Source organism: Elgaria multicarinata, chromosome 2 (assembly GCF_023053635.1).
Source record: "Elgaria multicarinata webbii isolate HBS135686 ecotype San Diego chromosome 2, rElgMul1.1.pri, whole genome shotgun sequence".
In the NCBI taxonomy this organism is placed as follows: Eukaryota; Metazoa; Chordata; class Lepidosauria; order Squamata; family Anguidae; genus Elgaria; species Elgaria multicarinata.
The window spans coordinates 76,331,155-76,342,156 of record NC_086172.1 but is presented as its reverse complement, the minus strand read 5'-3'; the positions used below and the strand labels follow the sequence as shown (position 1 = coordinate 76,342,156).

Here is an 11,002-nt window from a genome sequence, read left to right as displayed (position 1 = left end):
TAAATAAGAATACTCAAGCCAACATCACTGTTCCCAACCTTTATTCAACAGCCCAATGCCCTTTGCTAGCCTCCTTCCTAACGGATCCCATAATTTTCAGTTCTCACTATATTGGTAAGCAAGTAAATTTAGAGGACATGCCTTTTTTTTTGCCTGAGAGCCTTCTTTGGCTGTAGTGGAGCTGATTTGTTACTTGCGGGAGTGATCCTGTTCCCTTTGGCAAGGGACCGTTTTCCTCATCCAAGGGGTTTCGTTCATCACTTGATGTTCTCCTCCTTCGCCCCTCTCCTCCTCCTCATGATGACGTTCTTCTTTGTAGCCAGCCCCTCCCCAGCCCACAGGTGCCTAGTTCCACCCAGGGCCCACTTTGTATCTCCTGGCTGATGACTCCTTCTCATCAGTATCTTTAGTTGTATTTGTATCAGGCATGCCACACTTTCCTCCTGACTTGCCACCAACATAGGGGATTTAATGCAGATGCTGCTAGAATTCATCAATATGGGATTCGTCGTCCTCCTCCTCAGTCTGTAACTCACTGTCTGTGTGGGAATCATTGTCCTCTGCAGGAGACTCGTCCCCTGCCGTGTAGCCCCTGATCTTTCTGACAGGGTACATATGCCTCACAGTCCGCACCTCGTAGATGGGATCAGAGTCATAGTCATCATGATAATTAAACTCCGGGGCGGACCTGTACCTGGTGGGCTCCCCACGAACACAGTGCCCACCTGCTTCCCTAGGGCACACTCTGTCCAAAGGCACACCTGCAAGAGGAGGAGGAAGAGGCATCTTGCATTAGCACTCATGGTCATTTCATGTCATTTATTACATTTCTGTACAAGAGGATACATTTGTAATGGCTTATTTAATTGGAATACATTTTCAGCAACAATGTATCAATCATTTCTTGAAGCAACTATAGTAAGTACTTCCTTTGCAATGCTATATGCTGCTAGCTCACAAGACTGGGAGAGCTGGGGAAAACACCTGTGTGTTTCCGAGCCCAAGTCAAAGTGCTGGTTTCGACCTTTAAAGCCCTAAACAGTTTGGGACCAAGTTAGTTGAAGGACTGCCTTCACCCATTTCAGCCTGCCTGCACTTTAAGATCAGAAAGAGACGCCCTTATCATCTTTCCACCAGTGAGAGAAATTAGGTGGGGAGGGCCTTCTCAGCAGTGGCCCCACATCTGTGGAGCAAACTCCCATCAGAGGTCCGCCATGCACCATCCATGCAGGCTTTTAAAGGCCTTAAAAATGTTTTAGTTTACCATGGTCTTCTCATAATGACTACTGTTTCGCTGCTGTTGCCCTTGTTGCTGATGGTTATTTTATTGTTAGCTTTTATTGTTTTAACTGCTATTTTACTGTGTATGTTTTTATTGCTTTTAATGTTTTAAACAGTTTTTATGTATGTTGTTGTTGTAAGCCGCCTTGGGAGGGCTTCTACCCTGAAAAGCCGCCAAGAAATGTTTTAAATAAATTAATAAAATAAAATAAAACCAGGAAGAGGGATGAGGTGTGTTCTGTAGGGGTTGTTATGTTAACCTCTGCAGCGGTGGTGCAGCCCAATGAAGGGGACGACAAACAGTTAACCCTTGTCTTGCTGGCTTTCTCTCTATATGCACAACTTCCTCTTTGCTAGCCAGCACTGAAGTTAATACCCCTTCACTGCTACAGGAATAAAGGCAACTTGATCTTTAAGTACAGAGAAAGTTACAGAAGCAAACACCCAGAGATGCTTAATCAACATGAAATGAGGGGGCAGCTCTGACTAGGCCTGAATAATATCTCTCAGGTCTGAACACTCAGGCTGTTGACTGATAGGTCCCAGAGCCCTGTAGTTCAACTGTCACATGTGCATCCCAATGGGCTCCTGCCTTTCGTCACTTGCTACACATGTGCTGGCATTTTGGTTGAAAAATGTATTTCTCAGTTTTTGTGTGTTCAGTTCAACCATAACTCATGAACCAACGTAGGTTTTGCCACTGATACCTTACCAATGCCTGGGAGTAGAGGTAGGTCTTGACCTGGCACCAGAAACATGATGATGTTGGTGCCAGGTAGACCTCAGTTGGGAGAGCATTCCACAATTGTGGGGCCACCACTGAGAAGGCCCCCTTCCCTTGTTGCCATCCTCCAAGCCTTCCCCAGAGGCAGCATTTGAAAGAGAGAATCAAGCTGATGATCATATTATAAGGCTCGATTCATACCAGGAGAGGCGCTCCATCAGGTATTGGGGTGCCAAGGCTTTAAAGGGTAAAAGCCATTACCTTGAATTGGGTTTGGAAACATACTGGCAGCCAGTATGGTCTCCACTATCAATCTGGCCACCCTTTAAGAATAAAACCCAGTCTTTCATTTTATCCTGGCAGGATCTATAGTGGTATTGAAGTGAACTGACAACTGTTGGAGCCATGACACATCTACACCAAGCAAGATATAACAGTATGAAAGCAGTATAAGGAACGTGTCATGTGCCCCAAAGGTTGTCAGTGCACATCAATACTGCTATAAAGCAGTAGTGTAGATCCTGCCTCTGTATACCACTTTCATACCACTTTCATAGTGCTATATCCAGGAGGGAATCTACATGTCGTACTGAAGGCGCTTGCATGCGCCCCCAGTACGCCCCCAAACTGATGGTGTAGATTCCTGCCTACTCCGCTTCCGCCGAGCTCTCCGACCCGGGTCGCGCTTACCCCGGCAGTAGGAGGCCGGCGGGGAGGCGGCGGCGGCAAGGACGTGGCCGGATTCCCCAGCCGCCGCCTCCTCCTCTGTCTCTTCTGGGCTGCAGGTAGGCAGGAATCTACACCATCGTTTTGGGGGCGTACTGCGGGCACATGCAAGCGCCTTCAGTACGACATGTAGATTCCCTCCTATTTGGTGTAGATCTGGCCTCTGAACACAGGATGCTGCCTTGGATTGAGAGCCAGATTATTGGTCCTTCCAGCTCAAGGCTGCTGCTAGCAGAAGACGAGGGAGGCAGTTGCAGAAGCTTTCCAGGGTCTTTCACTTCATCTGTCCTGTTTCACTAGACAGGTCAGAGATTGAACCTGTCCTGCTTCGTTTGCAGAAGATCCCAATACTGCTTTGCCATATGCTCTACCATAACCACCACTACTGAGCTATATCTGAGTGCCCACTGGGGCAGAACCAGGTTCAGCATTCAATAAGGGTAGGGAAACTGGTGCCCTTCAGATATTTCAGACTACAGTTCCCATAAGCCCCAGCAAATATGGCCAGTAGTCAGGGATTATGGGAGTTGTCATTATGCCTGACGGGCACAAGGTTATCTTGCCTGCTTCTTCATAACTTAGGTGCACTAGTTTGTCATGATCTTGGGGTAATATTATTGTAACTTGGTCAAACTTAGTAAAACAGGACTCAAGGTCTTAGCCCAGGTAGACTTTCCAAATTTCAGAAGAGAGCTTGGGTTTGCATGAGCAAGATCTATGGGCACTTGGCCCCCAAGCAGGTGAGACCCAACCGGCTCAGTTAAAGATCTTTGTGCAAGAAGGTTTTGAAGCAGGTGCCACTGGGTTACGGGGGCTCCCTCTGGAGTCCTGGACCCTTCATGTCAAGGAGCAACATCCCCACTCCAAATCCCCCAAAGAATCCCACCCTCACTCCAAATCTGTAACAAAGTGGGTTGTGTTGGGGGTGCAGCTTCTTTCATAGCAGCAGCTGCATCAAAACACCATTCAGGTTTCAACTCCTTACCATTAACAAGAACAGATTTAAGTTCCCCATCCTCTTCAACTTCCACTCGCTCCTCTCCATCCTCAACAATTCTGGGAAAGAGAAAAGCCAGTTAGGAGAGGAGAAAACCAGACTCCTCTGAGCTAATCTAACACCCTATGGACCTCCTGCCTATACTGTACCAAGTGGTTGCTGCAGAAGTGGATCTTCAGGGGAGAGGGAGCAGGTTTTGCATCTAGCAGAGCAATCCTAAGTGGAGCCAGAAAGGAGCAGAGCGGAGCAGAGGATCTCCCACCACAGCTCAAGGATGTGTGGGTGGCATCTCCCTGTTTGACAGCCATGTGGAGGGAGTTGCAGAGGTGACAGGCCCAAGTCAGGACCACCTGGGAGAATAGAGCAGCTTTGGATCCAGCCAATCCAAAGCTGGTCCTCCCCATCCCAACCTTACCCCTGAAAAGCACAATTTTGGGTGTTTCTGCAACTTACCACCAATGGGAGAAGCATCAATGGTAGTTTTCCACCTGCCTGGGCACAGCATGTAGATCAGGGATGCAGAACCTGAGGCTCAGGGTGAGGGGCAGAACCGGCCCTCTAGGATTCCCCAGATAGCCACCCCCCCTTCCCTTGGCTACACCCCCTTTCACCAACCACTAAGGATTTGATAGTTTCCCAGCTTTTGCGCATTTCCCCCCATTCTAAAATGGTGAAGATGCCTCTCCTGAAGCAAGAGCTTTCAGCTAAAACAAGCTGGTATTTGGGGGGGGGGGAGTATTTCTGGCTCCACCCTTTTTGACTTTGGCCCTGCCCCTTTTGCCCAGCCCCAGCCCCATTCATTGGAATGTGGCCCCTGAGTGCTTCTCCAAAATGGGATTTGGCCCTCAAGGCTGAAAAAGGCTCAACACCCCCAATTAAGATGGGAAAGAGTCAACCAAGCTTGAAAGCAAAGCTTCAAAATGGAGGATGTAAGTCAATATTTGAATACACCCATATCTGTGAAAGATATTTTGCTAGGGGAGGTATATTTGGCTCTTATCTTCTCCCACCTCCATTCCACAATATAGCTTCTTAACCTTAGGTTTGCCAACTTTTTTTCAGTGGTCCTAATTATGTAACTTTCACAACAGTCTGACACACAGACATTAAATGTCAGGGGGGGGTCTTGACAGTGGTGCATTGGTACCGCCAGCCCCAAGACCCCCATGCTAGCACTCCTTTGCGTTGTCCCCACAGGAAGGAGCTAACGCAAGGTTTAAATGGGAGGAGCAGGGAACCTTCTCCACCTTGCTCCATTTTTTTTAAAAAAAGTTTTACTGCGAAACTTTGCAGGAGGTGAGGAGGCAGACCGCACCTCCCCATGCCTGGCTTAGCTTCTTTTTTAAAGTCTTTTTGTTTTCCTGGGCAGGTTCAGGGGTCCACTGAGACAGAGGCTCTCTGGACTGCCCTCTCCCCTTTCCCCGTGCCCCCCTTTTTAAAAAGAAAAATGTGTTTAACTGCAAAGCTTCACAGTTATAGGAAGGTGAGGAGGTGGACCGCTGCCTCCCCCCTCTCGCCGTGCCCCATTTTGCTTTCTTGTTTAAAGTATTTTTGTTTTCCTTTCCAGGTTTGGAGATCCAGTGAGGTGGAGGCTCACTGGATTGCACCCCAGTGCCTCGCTACATTTCATTGTTTTTTTTTAAAAAAATACATTTTCTTTTAATGCCAAGCTCCGGGAGGCATGCTCGCTGACCCACCCCGTCCCTGTCCAGCTAATGCGACCAATCAGGGGTTAGCATCGGCTGGGGCATGCCCCTGACGCAGCTCCGGATCAAGGCAACAGACAGCAGATACCGTCATCAGCTCACAGTAAGCGAAAAAAGTTGGGGTAAGTAAGTAGCCATTTTTTAAAAACCAGGGCTTTAGGGGAATGCTCTCAGATGGCTTCGCAATGGCGGCTGCGTCATATAAATGACCTGCTGCCACTGCGGATCCACCCTGAGTCTTTCCCCTCATCAAGACATACTGCAGGTTTCTGTTAAAGGCATAGGACAAGTGCCAGAATTAAGTAGGGTACCCTAAGTAAGCCACATCACTTGCTTAATTGGCACAAGTCATGGCTCTGGCTGCTACTGGCCCACCCTCCCCTCACCTTTTGGTGGTGATTTCTTTGCCATTGATGAAGTTACTTGACGAAGAGTAGAAACGGAACCCTTTTCCTCCACTGGCACAAGCACTGAAAGCCATTGGCTCTCCTCCTGAAAAAAACAAGATGGTTAACTCAGGTCTCAGGTACTGGGGATGAGAGCCAAGCGGCACAGAGAAGCCTTTAGCTTTCTTGATTTCAGAAAATGAAGTTGGAGGCAGATAAACATTTTGTAAGAGAGTTGAAAATAGTTTGAGAAAGGCATCTCTTCCTTCCCAAGACATTTTGCGGCCTAAGGGCTTCCCATTGTGGGAAGTTGACTGAGAGCTTTTCCACAGGAAGCATTTGTTGTGCACTCATTATTCCCTGCTCATGATTGTTTACAGATTCTTTAAATGACATTGTGACCCACCAGTTTCACTTCTGTTTGTAAAAAGCACTTTCCACAGGGTTTTTAAGAGTAAGGAAAATGGGGTATTACTTCTAATTGGAGAAAGAAAATATGATTTCCTCTTGAGTATTCCTCTTGAGCTATTCTGTTATACCTCAATGCCACCTAGAGGTTATGTGGAGGAAAGGCAGGAAAGGAAATGCTACTCGTGTAGTGCTTGGATCTCAATTCTGCAACAAAACCAAAAGTAAATGCAGCTGGATGAACTGTGTAGAAGAGCCCTGAAACAAGATGTTGGACTAGAGAGTCCCTTGGTCTGGGACAAATCCTCAATTAGGGTCAATTCCTGTTTAACTTTTTCCTCTCATTGCTATTAGACCCACACTTGGGATTTCCCACCTATGCCAAGCTAATAGCTAGAGCTGGTTTAGCCCTAATGAGCCTGTGATTTTCCAATTTGATCTATTCAATGCAAGGCTACTTCCAGACAGTCAGTCAGAAGGCATTGTGCAGCAGTTCAGCCTTTTCCTTAACAGATTTTCTGCAGTAAGAAGAAAGACAGAAGAAGCCGTGGAAAAGCACAGGAGGGTTTTGAGTGGAAAACAATGATGGCTGGATAGATTATGTGAGTTGATGGACAGGGGCTTGGACCAGATGGCCTTGTGCTTCTGTCCATTCTTTAAAAGGATTTTCACTTACCAAAGAAAGGGTCCCGTCCCCCAAAGAAGTCCCTGAAGACATCATGGGCACTGCGAAAATGGAACATATATTCGGGGCCAAAGTTGGTCCTAGAGGATTCCCCAGGCCTACCTGAAAGAAGTAAAAATGAAAGAAAAGACATTTCAAAGGCAGGTATTCAGGGTATATGAACAGGTGGTTGGGTGGGACTCAGGATGTAGAATATGTCAAAACAGGAAACCCCCTCCTTTTTCACAGCCAGGTGCTGTGGAACCAGAATATAAAAGCCCAAGAAGATGCAGTGTTTTTTAACAAGGTATTGATCCGTGTGCAAACAATCCCTTGAACCTTGACTAGTGAGCTCCTGCAGGGGCAAGTACAAATGGGTCAGTTTAATGTAAAGTAACCCAAACTAAAGGCGTGATCTGTCCAACCTTAAACACTTTAACAAACCACACTGAAGCCACTGTGCTGGATGCAGACATCATGACAAGCCACTCTGAAACAAACAAGGCTGACAGCCCACTGTGTGTTGTCAAGTTGAGTGAACCAGATCACTTATGCAGTTTTGACTTGGAGGAAAGTTTTATCTGCGCTATCACTTACCTCTTGCTATGAGTCCATCCTTACCATAGCAGTCATAGACATCACGTTTGCCCTCTGAAAAGGAGAAAAAGTAAGAACGTAACCGGCTCTCCATCAGTTTTCAGAAGCAGTTCTGTTGTTGGTTTACAACACACTGGCCTGTATAACACCTAGAAGTAGAAACTACTGACTGTTTGGGGCAATTGCTTTTGCCAGTGCTCTTCCAACCCCAACTATGGAAGATGCTTTGAAATTTGAAAATGGATAGGAGCCATAGGAACAGTCAAGATAGATCAAGCATGTGAGAATGAATGGTGCCGACCATGACACATTTAGGTAAGGATGTGTGAGAAACGCATTTTAATGCAAACTTACCAAATTTGCAGTTTCTGAACCTACATCTGAATTGCAATGTAGTGAAATTGCGATATTCACACTTCCCCAAATTTTGCAATGCAGTTGCAAATTAAAAAATACGCACAGAAATGCATATTGGGGGAACAAACACACACAACCACTCCATAATAGACAAAAACCGCTGGCAAAAAAGAAAGTATATATTTAGAAACTAAGTACATATTTAGCGTTGTCTCTTAAGGCAACACTGACAGTCAACGTGTCTGGTAACACCCAAACAGACATCACAAGGAAACACACACACCTCCATCTTCCAAACCACAAATTGTTGCACCTATTGAAAAGCAGGTGTGCGAGTAGTAGTGTGCAACTGTGTTTTGCCTACCCACTCCTTTCAGTATTCTGAATATTTGTATAGTTCCTAAATATAGTTCCTATATTTGTATAGTTCCTGAACTATTTGTATAGTTCAAAGAAGTGCATCATCAAATGAATTTACCTTGAGTTATTGTTATTTTTTAAGCAAAACCTCAACCCTTGTTTTAACACATACGAACAAGAAACATGTAATTTGTTCAGTTCTGGAAAAGAAGGAGGGGGAGGGGAGAGCATTAAATGCATAAGGGGCACTGATGAAGCAGAGAGACAGAGAGAGATCGAGATCAAGTACTTACTGTCAGAAAGTACTTCATACGCTTCTGCAATCTCCTTGAATTTCTGCTCTGCATACTGCTTGTTTTCTGGGTTTTTATCTGGGTGCCACTTGAGAGCCTTCTTCCTGTATCTTTATGGTCCCCAAAACACAATGAATGGTATGTTAGCATCCCTGTAACCAATGTCTACCATGAAGCTGCTAGAGTAGCAGCTTTTAACCATCATAGCCTTGTGTGCATAGCTGCCTTTTGTATTTTACTGACCCCAGGACAAGGGAGCAAGCATCCTTCTGCTCCTGATCAGGTAACTTTATTCTCTGCTACATCCAGGAGCAAACTATTCAACCTACCCTCAACAAGTGTCTCCCGACTGGGTGGGAGGAGTCATGGGGCCGGCCCTATTATCAGGCAGTGTATGCCACGTTTAGAGGGTTGCATCCAGATTTTGGCCCATGGGAGGAGGCAGGGCACCTCCTTCCACAAGTGGGTATCTTAATTCAGTCTATTGTCCTGTAATTATTATCGCATTTTAATGTTATATGGTTTGCAAGCTGCCCCAAGAAGACTGTTATCGGGCAACATATAAATGCTGTTCATTAACAAATGGCCTTAATGGCCATGGGCAAAGTTACCACCTTTGCTCAAATGAATGTGCCCAAGTCTTATTATTTATTTATTGCATTTATATTCTGCCTTTTTTTCTCCAAGGAACCCAAGGCGGCATACATAGACCTCCTCCTCCTCTCCATTTTATCCTAACAACAACCCTGTGAGGTTGGTTGGGCTGAGAGTGTGTGACTGGCCCAAAGTCACCCAGTGGGTTTCCATGGCTGAGTGGGGATTAGAACCCAGATCTCCCGACTCCCAGTCCAACACTTTAGCCACTACACCACACTGGCTCTCTTAACATCTTAATATCAGCTTCAGAGTCCCTGCTCTCTGATCTATCTACATTGGGAATCCAGCTGCTGAGAACCAGGGACATGGACGATGGCCAGGGCCGGCAACAAGGTAGGCATGAGTGAGAACGTAGGCCACTCTTGCTCCTTACAGTCAGAATACTGTGGCTGCCATTCATTTAACATAAGCCACATTAAGGTGTATAGTCCCTTTCCCAAGCTCCATGCAGCTTTTTGAAATTGCAGAAGCATGGGTAGTAACACAAAGAAGAACAAGAGGATTGTGGTCTCCACAACACACTAATGTTTCTCGGTGTGCAGTAGCCAAGGTACGCAACTCAAATGTGTTGGACACTGATTGTGGTGACCTGTGGCGGAAAGCTATCCTACGCATACTCAAATGCACTCCCCAATTCATTGTATTGTACTAATGCTGTTCCCTGCCTCAATCCAAAAGGACAGCCAGGTAAAACTATTATTATTATTATTATTATTATTATTATTATTATTATTATTATTATTCCATAAATTGTTGAACTGAGTGCTTGTATAAGTTTGGAGTCCTGACTTTGGAGAGCGTCTGGGACTCAGCCCTAGTAAGTCCTGGCTCAAATTAAGTCTCCAACACCCCCACTCATCTTGCCTGTGTATGTATGCTTCTCTGCTTGCCTGCCACTGGCAGCAGTATACTATGCCTTTTGGGTCACAGATATACAGGGCCCTGGTCTGTAATTCCACATAGACGTGGCCTGGCCTTTACTCTATCCCTACCCTCATTAATGTGTGTGCATGGTAGTGGAGGATAGGATCAGGGTCCTAGGGCTATTACTAAATTGAAGAATCTTATTGATTTGGTGGATGTATTGTATTGGCAGCATTTTTATACCTCCCATTAACATATTTTTTAAAAAGCATTCTACCTCTTGTGTAAGAGAAGGGGTTTACTTCTTCTAATGTTGTTCGATATCTGCCGTTTTAAAAAGTACTTGTATTTCTTAAAATATTATGTGGGTTGTTTTCGTTGTTGTTGTTGATCTAAAGTTTTTTAATTGGTTAAATGCAATCCTACTGGACGACTGTTTGGGGGAATAAAAAGAGTTGAAGCCCAACCAACTCTTCCTTCCTTGGTCCCAAAATTACAGCAATAAGAAAAAGTTAGTTAAAAAAGTACCCTGCTTCTTCTCATAGTGCCAATCTTGGCTAGGAGCCTGGGAGGACAATATCCCTCTCAGGAAAAAGAATAATAACACGGGGTATGAGGTTACACAAGAAGCACTTACGCCTTTTTAATGTCATCTAAAGAAGCATGTCGGGGAAGGCCCAGTGCTTCATAGTACTCCACCATGGTGAATTGATGCCTTCTGCAGAACCAGTGAGGATGTAAACACAGTATAAGCAACCAGGTCAGGTGTGGTCTCTGGGTGTAAAATCAGCGTCTTTGGTTTCTCAAAGGAGGTTAGAGATGGTCATGGCCATCCACCAGGTTGGGCAGTCCCATGCGGAGTGGCAAAAGGCAGTGGTGTGGACAATTGATCCTATGGTATATAGAAGAAATCTTATGCTAATTGGATATACATTAGCATCTCCCAAATTCCAAACTGAATACAGACGTGGAGAAAATGGAC

General features: G+C 45.5%; 1 protein-coding gene across 1 annotated transcript; it reads right to left on the bottom strand.

Moving 5' to 3' along the window:
- Positions 1-483: 483 nt before the first annotated feature.
- LOC134393306 (dnaJ homolog subfamily B member 6-like) lies at positions 484-10,722 on the bottom strand. The gene is made up of 7 exons (XM_063118337.1): positions 10,658-10,722; positions 8,500-8,609; positions 7,490-7,543; positions 6,905-7,015; positions 5,821-5,923; positions 3,717-3,787; positions 484-761 (listed from the first exon to the last, which is right to left on the bottom strand). The coding sequence occupies exons 1-7, from the start codon at positions 10,720-10,722 to the stop codon at positions 484-486; spliced, it is 792 nt and encodes a 263-aa protein (XP_062974407.1).
- Between the last annotated feature and the right edge of the window lie 280 nt (positions 10,723-11,002).